Genomic DNA, 17,142 nt, shown 5'->3' on the forward strand with positions numbered 1-17,142 from the left:
GTGCAGGAAATGCTGGTTTCAAAACAAAATGAGATCAAGCTCTACAAGTCAGAACTAGGAAAATATTTTTTGAAATATTACTGAAATCAGCAATGGCTACCACATGGACCTACCAAAATACATAAATGCTGAGGAAAAAAAACCAAAACAATGAAACAGAACAAATCCAAAACTGGCCATCTAACAGCCATATGGCAAAAGGTCTGGGCATTACAGAGGATCACAAGATCAGTTTTATCAGCAGAATCAGCCCGTGTGAAGCAGGCAAGATTTACCCAAGGGTGAATAAACAATCACCCTTCACAAACACATTCTGTCAGCCAGCTTCACAAAGGCCTCAGCAGAAATACGCATGTCCAGTTTTGGATATCCAGCCCCTAAAATCACTTCAGAAAAGAGCAATGGAGTCTAAAAAAAACCTGCCATAATCCACTAGGAAAAAAAAAACAAACAAAAACAAACAAACCAACAAAGCACAACAACAAAAAACTAACCAAACCCCAGAACAGTTTAGAGTGTTTGGTCTCAAAGAGATAAGAAAGAGAGACCGAAAAGGGTTTTCAGACTCAATGATACTGCAGAGCAGAAGAGTGTTCATGTCTACAACTGATTGGGAGAAGTATTGTACTTTCATTTCAGTAAAAGAGATTTGGTTTAGAGAAATGATCTAAGGACAGAAATAGAAAGCTTTGTGACAAACAGAGTAAGGAAGAGGATTCTCAGTGCTGCGACACTAATTTGAAAGCAGGCTACTCAAGAATCATCCAGAAATGACAGGGACATAATTGGTATGTTTTCTATTATTTTTCATTTCAACAGTAGAACTGCTCTACAGCTAAAATATATATCTCTTGTAAAACCATAACTTTAAAGACAACGTACATTAATACTCCAAGTCATGTAGGGATCTGAGTTTTGGTTTTGTTGCTGGTTTGGTTTTCTTGGAGGAGTTTTGCGGAGGAGGTGATTTGTTTACTTTTTTGGTTTGAATACTTGTGGGGGTTTTGGTTTTGTTTGTTTTTTGGTTTTTTCCTTTTTTTCCTGAGGAGTTTTGGATTTTTTTTTAAGAAATGCATTATACATTCTCAGAAATTTTCATGGTTGGACGGGACCTGTAAAATCCCCTGGTGTATTCCCCTACTTGAGCGGGGCCAGATAGAACAGGTTTATCAGGACCAGGTCCATAGAAATTTCAAGCAACTCCACAGACAGAAATTCCACAACCAGTCTGGGCAATCTATTCCAGTGTCCAGTTAAAAACTGTTATCTTTCAGATGTCCAGATAAAATGAATGATTTTCAGTTTGTGCCCATTACCTCTTGTTCTAGTGACATTACCAAGAAGAGCCTGGCTCCCTTTTTCCATCCCCTCCCATAGGATGTTATACTGTGACCCATGTAAGAAATGGTGGAAAACAAAGCAAAAATCACCAATATTTAAAGAATCAGGAATGACAATGCCAACCCCAAAAGATGACTGGTCTGGCACTGTGCTTTGCAATGAGTGCACCAGCAAGATTTGAAAGGGCTGCCATTCCTGCACGCAGGAAAAGAAGGAAACGAAAGATTTGCAGCAATGGCTGCAGGGTGATTGCTTTAGTTTGGCTGCATGGTTTGGTTTGCAATCCTTGAAGCTGAGCATGGGCTGTGGGGTAAAAGGGAAGTGCCTACGTACAGCAGATCTCCGCGTGCTCGTCGCTGCCGTCCAGGCAGTCGTCGTCGCCGTCGCAGCGCCAGCGCTCCTGGATGCAGCGCTTGTTGCTGCACTGGAACTGCTCTGCCTTGCACAGCTGGGGCAGCACTTCTCCCTCTTTAACTGGGGAAAACATCCAACAACAACATCTCTTTATCTGCTTGGTACAGCCAGAATGCAATACTGCCCCTACATAAATGCATATCACAGAACTCACAGAATCACTGGGCTGGAAGAGACCTTCAAGATCATCGAGTCCAACCCAGCCCCAACACCTCAACTGAACCCTGGCACCCAGTGCCACATCCAGACTTTGTTAAACACCCCCAGGGATGGTGACCCCACCACCTCCCCAGGCAGGCCATTGCAGAACTTCATCACTCTTTACATAAAAAACGTTTTCCTAATATCCAACCTTTATCTTCCTTGAAGCAGCTTGAGACTGTGTCCTCTGGTTCTGTCAGTGCTGCCTGCAGAGAGAGCCCAACCCCACCTGACCACAGCCATCTTTCAGGGAGTTGTAGAGAGTGGTAAGGTCACCTCTGAGTCTCCTTTTCTCCAGGCTAAACACCCCCAGCTCCCTCAGTCATTCCTCACAGGGTTTGTGTTCCCAGCCCCATCCAGCCTTGTTGCCTTCTCTGGATGTGCTCAAGCGTCTCAACGTCCTTCCTAAACTGAGGGAAATATCAATTCTTGTTCTTGCACTTCAGAGCACTTTTATCTAAACTCAGCACATCTGAGGTAATTCCACCTGAAGCCTGTAGTGACACACATATCCGAGCGTGTGGATGAAGGAATGAACTTTTAATAAACAGAAAAACTCTGAACAGAATGGCATTCAAACTGGTTTTTTGAATTGGTGTACAATCGATTACAGTGTAAAACACCAGTTTAAATACTGCAATACCTCATCAACAGCAAGCAGGAAATATTCTGACAGACATTGGCCAAATTCTGGTGCACTTTAAAGATAGGAAATGATTACTAAAAAGCTGATTCTTGTATCCAAGCAACAACTCAAACACCTGCATTATGCAGTGGTACAGACTCGGCAGAGAAGAAAGGATAAAATTTTGCTGGGGTAGAGTTAAGTAGCAAGCTAGAAGCTTATTAATAAATCCAGGCAGCTGTACTCCTCAACATCAGGTTCAGAATGCTTCATGTGTAAATGGCACACGAGTCCAGGACCCTCTGAGGAATACCAGAGTCCTTGGAAAGAGCACACACACACACAGTGATGTGTGTTGGGAAAAATCCAGGAAACCTGCCTCATTCCAATCTCAAAGTCTCTAACTTCTCTTCCTAATGCCTACATTCCATCTTACCAGTGTAGAGTCCCCATTCCAGTTACTTCTACTAAAAAGAGTTTCTTTTTTTTTTTAAGAAAAGTGATGGTTCTGCCTGGTCATTGCAGGCTCCATAATGTTCATCATGTTATGAAATAATCCTTATGCTTTACCCATCTCTACTAAGCTTATTACTGGAGACTTATGTAAAATGTTACAATTAATTTCAAGAGATACATCAATGAGACTTTAAAAAAAAAAAAGAGAAAATTTTTAGAAAGTTACAAACAACAAGTCTAAACATTTTAAAGAAGAGATATCTGTAGTATCTGGCAAGTTATTATTTTAATTGAAATCCCCACCTTTTATTAGAATAACTTTTATCATTGTTGCAATGAAGATATATAAAGAAAAGATGAAAGACAGCAATATTTGTACAGTCTGTGTAAGACTCTATCATACATAAATAGATCTGCTTGATGTGCTTTATGAACAGTTTCATCATGAACATTTCAATGTCAGATTTCTGTTTAAGATACTTAGTAGAATAATCTGAAAACTGTTCATATGTATCAAATTTAATAATTGTATGGACCCATTTCTGATATTTTTTAAATATTTCAGTGAACTATTTAAGTGTTTTATAATATCAGATATGCTGAAATATTTTCCAATGCATTTTATCCTTAAATAGTGTACTTAATATTCTGTTTTCTTTGGAAAATCTTTCATATTCTGTAAACTGTAAACTAGAATATTTATTCAAGTGATATTTCTTTGTCTTCTAGACCTCCTAGGAGGCCAGACTTTCAGGTTTTATTTTCATGTCTGACTTGATCCCTTAACAGCAGCATCAACTCAGATATTCTGTAAGAATCTTACTCATGCAGGTTGTACTGTTTTCCTCCAAAAGCTGATTATCAGCACAGGCACAAACTCTGCCTCCAGGAATGGCCAAACAAAGAGTGCTGCAGCCTCCATTATTAACACGACAGGCATTATCACCTGGGAAAAGAAATAAAAAGCAACTTTAACAGCCATGCTAGGACTAAACAATGGGGGTTTTAGTTGCCTTTTTTTTTTTTTTCCTTTAGGAAAAGAAACAAATGAAGAATTTTTAGCAATTACTTTCCTCTTGCGTTAGGAGCACATTACTCTCACATATTTTGGTTACTGTAGGTTATGATATTTAAACATAATTAGTTCCAGGTTGCAATACTCAATAAGAATAATAATAGTAATAATACCACCACAAAAAACTGCACCATCAGTTCACAGCATTTTATCTGCCTGTTTTATGAACGGAACAAATACTGCAAAATATTTGGCACAGCTACATGCACACAGTGGCTTCAAGGAATCAAACGGCAGATAAAGGAATGTTCTGAAGTTAATTGGCATCTGTACACGTTAAAACAAAGTGGCTACAACTATAGATTAGGGGAAAAAAAAGAGAGAAAACAAAAGGATAAGGAGATTTATGGCAGATAGAACACAGGCAAATATTCCATTACTCTTTTCTGAGCACATCTGCCATTGCTGTGCTTTGCTTTTCCGTGTTATTGTTCCTTCCCCAAGCTGTTCCCATGAAAACACTGACAGCTGTCAGGTGTTTTACCATCCACCCTCACCTCCTCATTCCTGAGGCAGCCAGACTTCAGTCACTGAGAGCCCAGAAATGTCCCAATTTCTGTTTGTGTCACTTTGGCCATGACCTCTGCTTAGATCTGCACTGCTGGGGACACTCAGCTTCCCATGAGCAAAGCTCTGCTGATTTCAGGTGCTGGTGAGAAGTGCTTATGACCAAGCAAGATACAAAACTTCATGTCTGCTGAACCTTTAAATGAAAACTTTTTTCCTTTTTTTTTCATCTTTCTGTGCTAGTAAAAAGCAGTTCCTCCTTTTAAAGGTGTAGAAAACATTTATCAGCTTGCTGGCCTAAACCAGACTCCATACAATTTCCTCTCATCAAAGCTCCTCACTTCACTTTTCATAGAAAATAAAAAATTAGGTTCTCATGGAGCTATGAACATGGATATGAAAATGTCCCATCAGAGCCAGTCCTGCAGGTGCAGGAAAATCTCTTTAAATTATCAAATGAATATCAATCAATGAACAAATAATTTAAGATTTTGAAAATTTTTATATTTTAAGATGCACCTTAATATGTCTTACAGTATTGAGCAATGTTTAATAATCTTTTTCTATATTTTTTCTGATCCACCGTACACAACATTTCTTAGAAGAAAATGTGTCAGCAGTCCATTAAAGACCCAGTGAACTTTTAAATAAAATTGTGCAAAATGATTAATGGAGAATAATGTGAAATATTGTGGTGCTTGTACTTTCAGTGGACAGGGTGTGAGTGAAATGACAAGAACACAGCTCTACAACCAGGGAAAATGGGAATTCTCTGAGAAGTCTGAGGGCTTGATCACAATTTTAGAAAGACCTTAGACTGGACACTTAATACACATTATTAGATCCTGACTTCAGGTCTGAGACTATGATCAAATGACTAAAAAAATCAACTGTTACAGCTGTGGTCACTAAAACTGAAATATTATGAACAAAACAAACAAAACAAAAAAAAAAAAACAAAAACAAAACAAAACCCTAAGAAATGTATTTGAGTCTAAATTTCGGAAAACCTCAGGTGAAAGAAAGCCTCAGAAAAAGTAGCCTTGAAAGTCTCTCCATCTTTACAGGGCCATCACTGTACAAATCAAAGGATGTCAGTAATACAAAGATTTTAAAAGTTCTCAGAAGCTGCCAAAATAAACAAACCAAAATACAATCTTCAAAAGTGACTCTGAAATTTCATGGTCCAAGTCAAAACATTTGCAGTGATTTAATTAAAGCATGTACATGAGTTTGTCACTTCACTAAAACAGAATAAACCTACACAATAAAAGACTATTTCAGCCAAATATAGAAACACATGATGATTCTGAAGCCCAATGGAAGCTGAAAATAAATATATAAAAATTAAATCAGTAGATCAAAGTCAAATGGTCCATCTTGAAGATGAAAAGTTCCTACTTAACCTCATAATTGGGATGACAAACTCCTGCACAGTGGGTTATGTGCTAGGTAAAGTGATAAAAGAGGGGATGATGACAAGGAAAATAGAAGTACCAAGAGTTAAAGCAAAAAGATCCAAGATAAAAAGGTTTATAAAGTGCAGCCTTCAACCTGAAGGTGCAATGAGACCTTCAGTCCCATCAGTCTTGCTGAAGAGACTCCTAGGCTTAAATGTCTCCCAAAAAACAGTTCAAGTAGGTTAAGCCTCTTTATTGAACAAGCTGTAGAACCTGTAAAGCCATCAAGTATTTGGGGAATTAAATTTCCTCAACTACAATTCCTAACAGCTATTTTATATGGCTGTTCTTAAACTAGTCCCAATCTTTAAAATACTTTCTAAGCTATTACCATATTTTTCATGTTTTGACAGCTTTTAAAACAGTTGTTGCCCTGTTGATTGCATGTGAATAAATTAGGCCAAATCCATTTTAATTAGCTAAAAAATTAGTCCAGAGCTAAACCAATTACAACAATGTAATTGCATTTCAGTCATCGTTCTCAGAAAAAAAAAAAAAAAATGGACACCACGCACATGTGTTTAATCTTTTCATTTAAGAGATACACTGAAGTATTTATTGCATTTGTAGCTTCTCATGAACCTAACCTCAAGTACTGTTAAATTGGGCAAGCCCACTGTTAGGATGACCCTCCACACATGAGGAGCAGCAGCCTGGTGCTCCAGCTCTTCTTTGCAATCTGAGGAGTTACAACATTAGCTGATTTCAAAAGAGACTACTTTAACTGCTGTAAATGCACTTAATCCAGAGTTATTTACATGGAAGTAGCAATCCAGCCTTTCAAAGCAGTGGAAATACCTGCAGGGTCATGTGCTGAGTGTAAATCCAACTCCTACCATTACAGTGCCTCACCCTCCCATATTTTATGATGCACAGAGATCCAAAGACTCAGCCTAAGAAAGTTAGGTAAATTCTAACCTCTGAAAGTAAGTGAAAAACAAATGAACAAACCAAAAAAATTCCTCCTCAAGGGGATCATGCCTCATGAGAGGGAGACAATGAAAAACACCTTTCCTTGAGGAGATCCCAAAAGCTTCATGTTCCTACCCAAAGCACAAAGCAAAGCAGGATTGGAACAGTATCCTGGAAAAGCCCCCCTAAAAAATGCCAGTCTGAATTGAACTGTGCCCAAATGAAATGACAGTTCCTGCTTGTGTGACGAGACCAGCAGCATCAAAGCAGTCCCCTCAAATGATCACAGCCAAAAGTTTCTGAGGCATGCGCATGTTACAGCATGCTATATCTTTAATATACAACGCTTCATAAAGTGGTTTTCTGTGGTTTTCTCTGTTCAACAATTCAGCCTTGAGCCTGCTCTTCTACGAGGAAAACATGCACACACGCACAAATAGTTTCTTTAAAAGAAATTTTTATGCTCCTTTGGGAGGGAGCAATGGCAAGATCAACCTCACTGAGCATGACAAAAAGGGAAGTTCCTAAAGGCTGCAGTTAGCTTACAAAATTCCAATTACAATTTCAAACAAAGAATATATTAACAAGCCAAATTCCCTCCCTTAAGACTTTAGCTCATTCAGCAAATCTGTCTAAGAGGCAATACTTTCTCTCTCTGGTGTCAGCTTATTTGGAAGCCAACAGCAACTGCATTAAATGTCCCTTTTTTCTGAAAAATAAAGGAATTTTCTGAGTACCAAATAAAGCAGCAGTCATATTGAAAGCAAAAACTGCATTTTCTATTAGCAGGCATGGCATTCTGAAATTTGGCCACCTTGAGGGTAGATTAGGGCCCAGATTTTGCCTTAAAAACACCAACCAAACAAACCCCACACTAAATATAAGAAAAACCCCAAACAAACTATACTTTTACATGACTTTGAATGTCAGAGAGAGTCCCTGAAAAGCAGCTGTGGTAAGAGGAACACTGGTGCAGCAACCCTGACTTAGCACAGTGCTACACAGACCAGCTTGGTTAAAGGAAAGGAAATTTAGATGCTGCAGTACCAGAAAAAAGAAAATTTAAACAGTAAAAAAAAAAAAATCTTTTAAACAGTATTTTATCTATATTAATTCCTGATGCTCATTTTTATGTTTGGTAGCAGACCAAACTATCTGGTAATTAGAAATATGCTTTAACTAAAGCAAGCAAATAAATACTCAACAACTCGTAGGAACTTTGCGTGTAGTAAATGGAATTCAAAGTTTCCTTCAGTAAAACACATTTTTATCTTTACCTGTAGAGTAGCAATTGTATTTTCTAAATTCCATCCATGCAAACCTATGGCTTTTATCTCATTTCTCTATTGATACAAGTAGCAACAACTATGGATTTTTCCACTACTCTCAAATAACTTTTATCCTGTGCAGCAGTGTTGATTGTAGACCAAGATGGGGGAGCAAATTAAAAAGAAAAAAAAAATGCAGACAGGATCTATGATCTTATTTAAGAAAAGATAAATGTAGTCATATATTTTATATCTATGAGCCAATGCAGATATGTTTCCCTCTGTAATTGATACTTGCACAGCATCTCTTGGTCGCACAAGGAAAAAAAGGGCAATAAAGGCAGAGTGAATGCACAGAAGGAATTCAGACAGGAATAATGCTCTGATTCACTTTTTAGTATTTATGAGAAAATCAATTTCTACTTCAATGGACTGAAACTCTGGAGAGTAAATTTCTCGTGCCACAATCTGTATTTGTTTTTCTATTTTTGTTCATCCAGTCACCTCAAAATGCTTGGAAACTCTAAGGGAAAATGTCCTTTAATAACAAAACTCTGGAGAAACTGTATAAGTACCTTGCTGTTTGCGTGGATCATAAATCTGGAGCCCAAACAAAGGTGGCCTCTCACTTCTCAACAGTGTCACATTCCTTGTTACCAGATCCAACTGGAAAATTGACCCATTCATGTAATCTGTCCAGTATATATAATTTCCATGGTGTGACAGCCCAAAAGGATGATTCAAATCTTTTCCACTGTAGACTACCTGCAATTAATTAGTGGTAGGTGAGCATCAGCAAGGTTAAAAGAATCTTTAATTTTTTAGAGATGGTAAAACAAGAAATAGGAAAACTGAGATCATTACTGTCCCAAACATAACGACCTACTGCAATAAAATGAAATAAAGAGTGCAAAGCCCTTCTGTGCAGCAAAACCAATATCTAACTTGAAATAAAAAATTCATAGAAATGCATGTTATGTGGCCCCCATCAGAGAACACAGGAAGTGGTGCAGTCTCTAACCCTGGAAGGATCTGAAAGACCTAGAAGTGGGGTTTGGATCATGGTTATTGGTGAATTTGGCAGTGCTGGGTTAAGGGTTGGACTTGAAGATCTCAAGGACTTTTCCAACACAAACAATTCTATGATCCTGTGATTTTATCCCAGCAGATTCAGTTTGGAGTCATTGGTCTCATTTTTCTGGCCAGGATCCTTGCTTGAATTAAGAGCCTTTTTTCTACCTTGCCTCTAGAGAGAAGGAAGCAGCTCCTCACATGCCCTACCTTGTCTATTTCTAGACATAAACCCAAGAGAACAGGGAGACAAGGACAACTAAAATACTCTTCTGAGGTGATTGACAAACATCACCCCCTTTTACCCTTTAAATTTTCTCATTGGGCTTGAAATCTTAGTCAAAGCTCCTCATCTCTGAACTACTTTTGATCCAAATTCATCAATCAGTCAATAATCTGACAGCTATTAGTGAAACTAAGGACCTCCCTGTCCCCCAAAATCTTTACTGTATTAAAGAATTATAGATGTGACTGATGCAGGTAAATTTTGACCAAAATAACCTATAATTCAATACAAGTGATTAAACATCAAAAACTAGTATCTTATAGTTATTTTCAGCTACATAAATTCAAGTAATTAAGCATTTTTTGTTACATCTCAGGATTATTGAGAACTCACTTTAAAAAAAAAAAAGAACCATTCTGTGACACACTTCAAAACAAAACCTGTAGACATGTGTTTCTTATTATTCACCAGTCACTAATTTTATGAAGCAGATGGTAAAACTTCCCCAAATTATCAGACTCCAGTCTGAGCCTTAACCATTGTCAGAGTGTCTTATTCTATGCTTGTTGCTTCTACAAACCCACACAGAATGACTGCACAGACTTGTATCCAGCTAGTAAAGGCATAAGTAACAACTAAAGCAATCTCTCTCTATCTCTAACAGTATTTGCTGAGTGCTGCCCCTCTGAATATTACCACAAATGCTCAGAAGGGGCACAGAGACTCAGAAAAACCCATCCAGCAAAGTTCAAGGAAAAACCTCTCTCCGGCAAAACCAAAAAAAAAAGGGTTTTTCTACTGAAAAGCTCTTTGCAGATTCATGGCTCAATACAAATATAACTCATTGTCACATGAGAAAAATAGGTAAAAAAAATAAAATAAAGCCAGGTTTAGTGTCACTTAGGCCAGAGGAACACCCTAAGCTGTGTTTCAGCCTCTCACTCGAGACTGCCACCATGGTTTCACCCGGGACACGCCGCGGGTTCCGCAGACTTTAAAATCCTTGGGGAGTATTTTAACACAACACAATGAAATCCAGAGACAGAACATGCCTGTGGCAAACCAGCAGCATTTCTCTTTTACCTTTCTGTCAGTCCCATTCAAATAGATCCTTTCAATGTGATCATAATAGGCATCACACCAGTAGAGCACGTTGGCGCGGTAGTCCAGAGTTAAACCATTTGGCCAGAGCATCTTTGATGTGACAAAAACCTGCCGGCTGTAGCCATCCATCCAGGCCTTCTCAATCCTCCCCACGCTGGCATCTATTTCATCTTCCTCCCAGTCTGTCCAATACATCCATCTGGGGAATTACAGAAATGAGCATTCACATCCCATTTTAATCAGGTGAATTGTACCGCAGGCTTTCAGCAGCAGCTCCTCCAAGCCAGAGCAATTTTGACTTTTTCACGTTTCTTTCCATTGCTGTTTCTGCAACTCTATTTACTGTCCCTGACCACTGGATGCTGCTGAAGTGACACTTATGGTATTTTGCTCATATTGTGATAAATTACATGAATACCAGAGAACCAACAGACAAGAAAAGTGAAAGAATTAAGACCTTATTTATTCCCACCAGAATTATAGGGTTTCTTTATCTGTTGTTTTTTTTAAAACCATTACTTGTATTGACTTTGTCAAAAACCTCACATTTACAGTGAGCTGGTTCTGGCCAGGTCAGTTGCCTTTGTGATGTAAATATCCTTTTTATTACACCTAATTCTATCAAAGAAGTTGCAGCACAATAATTATTTGCACTCTGGTTTTAGAGCTAAAGGGTGACCTTGACGTTCTCTGAACTTCATGAAAGCAGCTAAATCACTCAGAAAAGTTAAAGGTGTACTTTGCCCATCACAAAAATGTTTAGAAACAGTTGCTTTGAAAATTAGTTGGAAAAAAAGCCAGTAGGCAATTTGAGCATAGTTTTATGGCTTATAGTAGAGCAATATAGATTAAAAAAACCAAAGTCTGAAAGAAAGGCACCAATATTGCTTTCAACAAGTTTTAAAAATCTATTAATTCCTCTAAAAGTATTGGCTCAGAGGAATTCTATGAGCCATTCTCTACTGGAAACTACAGAATAAACCTTTCCTTATTGAATTATTCTGAATAGCATATTCTATTACAGAATTTGCCCTTGAAAACAGTGATTTGAACCATCTAAAATATGCAACTTGAACTTGCACAAAAACAGAGGGTAAAAAAATATGCTAAGAAACCACTTTTCTTTTTTCACTTTTTTAAAACATGTTTTTCCCTAAGGAAATGAGTTAATGGGAAGAAACACTTAGAAACCTGTAAGCAGTCTGTGAATCATCTCAGATTGTATCACATAAAGTCACATCATTTCATAAATGAAAACATTTGCCAGACAGCAGATGTTTACTTTTAGTCAAACCTAGGACTTCAATTAATAAGCAAAAACTTCATGCCAATCTTAAATCCTATTTGTTCATCCTGCTTTAATGGCTGTTAATATACCTCACCTTTTCTTTCACCAGATTTATGTTTCTGAAATACCCTCTGTGATCCTAACCCATTAACCATTTAATTGGCCTGTACTTGGAAGAATAAAGTCCTGAAATTTAAATACTGAATTTTGAATGATACACTGAAGTGAAAAAATATTTTCTTATCACATCTGTGTAAATTATATCAAATCTACTAGTCAAAAAAAAATTCAAATGTAGTTTTATGTATAACCATAATTTGATATTTATGAGAAACTGGATAATAAAAAGAAAGAAAAAATGCATTACACAACTTTTCAGATCTGAACATGCAGCTTTTTTGTTGACTTTTCATTTCTCTCGAATTGCCCTCTAGAAGGTTGTTTTGGGTTCTGTTAATGTTTTTGTAAATATGTGCAAAGAACATCAGTCTATTTTTGATCCACAAGCCTTACAAACTCCATTGCATGTTTGACTCTAACAGCACTAGGTTTAATCACAGAATTATAAACTCTGCACATGCCCTGAGGCTGAGGTCACTGTGGCACTTATTTTATTGGGAGACAAAATATATTTTACAAATATTTACATGACTTCTCAACAGCAATTACTGAGCTTTTCCCCATTAACTTTTTGTCTGGCCTTATTCCATTTATCCTGTCATAAGCTAAAACCTGCTCACAGTGACAGGCATTTATGTCAGTGTGCTTTAATTGTATCTCAAAATGCAGTTAATGCTCCAACACTGGTTAAATCAGGACTAAAATTTTGGAAACACAATTAAAAAGCCATAATAAATGCTATCCCTCAGGAAGAGCTTCCATGAGAAGTCTAATCATGAAGGACATGCTATTTTATTAGAGAAGTGTTTTATATAATGGCCCTTTTCAGGCAATACATCTTCATACCCTGCTTCCTGTGCCATGCATTTACTGAGCTGGAAAATTTAACAAAGTAATTGCAGGTGTGGTTATAGCTCATGGTCTCATTTTATACCCTCACTGTCTGACCTTAATGAATTGTAGCCTTTCCACAGCCACTTCCACTCCTCAAAGGACAGGCTCAAAAGGGAAAACTTGAGAGGGTAAATATTTTCTATAATAGGAAAATAGCAATCAATCCAGCCACATTGAAGCTACCCACCTACATCATTCTTCAGTGATTGTTTAAGTAAATGACCATTATACCACAGTAATATAATGTGGTTTTCTTTATTATGCAGCCTACCAAAATTGATTTAAGCTTATAAGTAATGAAGAGTACCTGTCTTGGTTTTGTAAGCCAATGTGTGCAAGGATATGGTCATAACTGGCTCCAGAAATTGAGATTACAGAGAGAGAAACACAGGGGAGCATCTTAAAATTCACTTGATATTAAAAATTCATATAGGAATTACTCCTTCAATTTATTTGAGAAAAAGGTGAGTCACATTCAGATTAACAGGACAGACATGCAACAGTGACGGGCATACAAATTCTTCTGAAGGCTTCAGGGCAAGAATACTGGGCAGGAACTACAGATACATTACAGACTCCTGAAGGATTACAGATCACTACACGACTCTACAAACCTCATCCTGAGCCAATTGAATCCTGTATTTATGCCACAAAGACAACCGTTACAGAAAAATCAATTTGCTTCATACCCATTGACAGGATCGACAACAATTCCTCTGGGGTGGGACATGTCTCCCTCCAACAAGGTTTTCCTGCTCTGAGCAGCTTTTTCCAGTCTGGCAACAGCAATGGTTTTCCTGTGGCCATCATTGGTCCAATACAGATTATTTCCAATCCAGTCCACTGCTATGCCTTCCACATTATCAAGATCTGTTGAGACAGAGAGAACAGTATTATTTATGTTCTATATGTTCTATTTATGTTCTATATGTATTTATGTTCACTATTTGTTATGTGATATCTATGTCATGTTTTTAAAATTGCTTTTTTTCCCTTACCTACTGAAGGCCCAAAGCAAATTACAGATATTTGGTACCAACCAAACCTTGTTCACCTAAGAAACTAAACCTAAATTTTGTAAATCAGTCACAGGTGTAGAGATGACAATATGTCCTGTGTGAGACAAAATATGAGAAAGCTATTTGGGGAAAAAAAAAAAATGTGGTATGAGCTCAGGAGTCTTGCAAAACGTGTTTTAACATTTTTATCGATATCTCTGATACATCTGAACATCACTTTTGGGAAATTATTTTTCCTTGTGGTTTAAGAAGCTAGAGGGAAGCAAAGTGTCAGAATGAGCTCTCTGGGACATGAAACAAGAAGATGATGAAATTTCTAACCCAGCAACCACCTGGTCTGACGGGAATCACCCAAAGCACAGAACAACTGTGTCTGAGAGCAGTGCAGCAGCTCAGCCAGCTTCCCCAGGCTGATGGACACTGCCAGTTTTGTTTTTCATCTCTCAGTGCCTTTGCTACATTCTTTTGAAAAGAAAATGTCAGAGGACATTGAAAGTTCCTGAAAGAGGAGAGTGGCCTTTGGTCTTGGAGTGGTCAAGGAGGTTGAGAAAAGTGCTAAGAATGGAAAGGAAAAGAAGAGAGAATTTAACCAAGCCAAGGATCTAGAGCCCAAGGCCTAGAGAAAAAAAAAAACCAAAAAAACCAAAAAACACCAAAACCAAAAAGCTGCTGAACAGAACAGGCAACACAGAGAGAAACTTGAGCTGTGCAAGAAATGTCCTACTGGGCTCTGAGGGGCCTCAGCAGATTTTGCTCAGGTTTTGCTCAAGAAACCACTGACATGAGCATAATCAAGCTTGAGGACAAGGAGCTATTTGTTCAAAACCCATTTTATTTTTATCCTCTCTGATATGGGCAATTTGAGCTGAACACAGTTTTTATACTAATAAGATCAGATTTTTATATTAATAAGATCATATTTTTCAGGAAAATATTTGCTGATTGCTTTGCTTCTTTGGGAGTCAAACCAGACCAAATATGGGCTGTATTGGTATCAGCAGCAAAACTGTTAGATTAGAATGCTGAATACCTCCTAAAACTGACAAGACTTTTGCTCCACATCTATTCAGCTTCATGTAATACTGCCTTTGAGCTACCTTGGTTCTGCAGGAATTTTGGGGCAAATGTGACTCTAAACAATGTATAATTTAAGTCAAAAAAAAACCCCTTCATGGTAACTAGATACTAAATATATCAGAAAGTTTGGGGTTTTTTTAGGAGAATTCTACAGCACGACCCTATAGAGATAAATTGCATTGGTTTGGTGGAGTTATAATTGAAAATTCACTTTTATTTCACTAAAAGCTTTAAATACATTAATGACTCTTCACATGGGTTTCACATCAAGTAGTAAACAGGAAGAAAACAATGGTCATTCTGCCATTCCTGTCTTGATTTGACTACAGGAATTCAGTCCTTCTGCAGTAAAGCCCTTTCAGCATAAAAGGGATGAGGTAATAAAAAGTGATCATTCTCCACTTGCTAATTGAAAAGTTAACATTTGTAACTCTGGAATTTCCACCAGAATTTTCCTACCAACACTAATATGAGCACTCCAAATGTAGATGGGAGGTTTTTAAAAACAGTCCTAGAGGCAGCAGTTTGCCACACTGCTTTTCAGTATGAAACAGAGAATGGGCACAATATGTGATTTGGTACAGAATGGCCAAGCTCACCAATACCATGTGTAATAAATAGTGCCACAAATGCTAGATTGACATAAAACCTGATGGGGAATAATTCTTCTATAAACCAACAATCTAAACAGCTTCCAAAGAGTGTTACAGACTAACTGTGGCCTTGTTTAAGCAACAGGTCAACAAATCTTGAATAATATTTACAAGTAAATGTTACAAGAATTTTAGTGTCATAGCAACCCCCCAAAAAAGAAAACATTAGGGGTACAAAAAACAAATAAAAAACCCTGAGCTTGTGTTTATGTTAACTGAACAGTATTTAGATCCATTTAAAAATGTCAGTGGTATTTAAAAACACAGACATTAAATTGTCTGGTTGGGTTTTTTTTCCCTATTTTTAATGTAAAAGACTGATTTTACATGCAAGTTTGAAAGGTTAATTATAATTCTTGTTGCTGGTGGAAGTACAGTACTGCTGCAGCTGTGCCACCAGCTCTAAGCCAGGCTGTGCTGCGGGCTGTCAAATTGTTATCAACACTACCCAGCAGTTTGCTTCCCAAAGTGAAGAAACAGAAATCACAGCTGAAACTATATGGGAAATCAAACTCCAGCAGTGTGAGGTGCTCAGTGATCTCAATTCCCAGTCAACAGCTGTAGGATCAGGCTCTCATGTAGGTAAACTGTAATTATCTGAGCTGCAATGCTGTCTGAACAAGTGTATATATTCTCAAAAAAAACCTGATAGCCACCAAAAAAAGGCAACTTCTAATCTGAGAAGTGGCACCTACCACAGCTAGAAGTTCTTAGCAGCATGCTGTTCAAAGCAAATATTACACCACCTCCTGACACACCTGATTTTCTGTAGTAGCCTTCCACCAAGGAATGATTTAATCTGTCCCTGCTGAGTCCGTGAGAGTTGACAAGAATAAAAGCTGAGGTGTTAGGGCTGGAGGCCATATTAATTTTTTAAATCATGAAAAATACATTAACAAATGTTCTTTAAAAATACTTAAAAGTTATGAAACTACACCAAGTTAGAACTAACAATGTAAGCTCCTGGGAAAGGGGAGACTGACAGTGACATATTTTTGGTCTTTGCAAATAGAATCACCAAAAATAAACCATAGATAATCCACATCTCTTTCAGTACTGCATTAATATTTTTGCTATCTTGTACTTATAAAGAGTAGACACTGCACTTAATCATTATTTACAGGAATAATACCAATTTTCTGGTTTGGCATACAAAGTTTATTCATGTTTCACTAGGCCAATCCCAACCTGTTTGACCCTGACTGTCTGACTCCAATCTGTCTGACACCTCTCAGCCAGGATGCTCCTTGCTGCTCCTCTATAATGCTTTGATTTACATATTTCCTGCTCCTTCCTCTACTCCACATTTGAACTACTTCCCTGTCAAATGAAATGCACAGTTAGGAAAGGAAAGTCAGCAATGGAAGATGTGAGATGTACATTATCCATTCCCGTGCTGGCAGTGAAATGAAGAATTACCAGACTGACAGC

General features: G+C 37.7%; 1 protein-coding gene across 1 annotated transcript in view; it reads right to left on the minus strand.

The window, feature by feature from the left end:
* The window catches only part of LRP1B (LDL receptor related protein 1B), a 632,190-nt gene that overhangs the window by 204,739 nt on the left and 410,309 nt on the right, over positions 1-17,142 (minus strand). The window contains exons 12-16 of the mRNA XM_036387231.1: positions 13,652-13,832; positions 10,640-10,859; positions 8,835-9,024; positions 3,861-3,983; positions 1,675-1,815 (exon numbers count right to left, since the gene is read on the minus strand). Of these exons, the coding sequence (XP_036243124.1) occupies positions 1,675-1,815; positions 3,861-3,983; positions 8,835-9,024; positions 10,640-10,859; positions 13,652-13,832 (855 nt within the window). The remainder of the gene's footprint in view (positions 1-1,674; positions 1,816-3,860; positions 3,984-8,834; positions 9,025-10,639; positions 10,860-13,651; positions 13,833-17,142) is intronic.

This window comes from Molothrus ater, chromosome 7, assembly GCF_012460135.2.
Source record: "Molothrus ater isolate BHLD 08-10-18 breed brown headed cowbird chromosome 7, BPBGC_Mater_1.1, whole genome shotgun sequence".
In the NCBI taxonomy this organism is placed as follows: Eukaryota; Metazoa; Chordata; class Aves; order Passeriformes; family Icteridae; genus Molothrus; species Molothrus ater.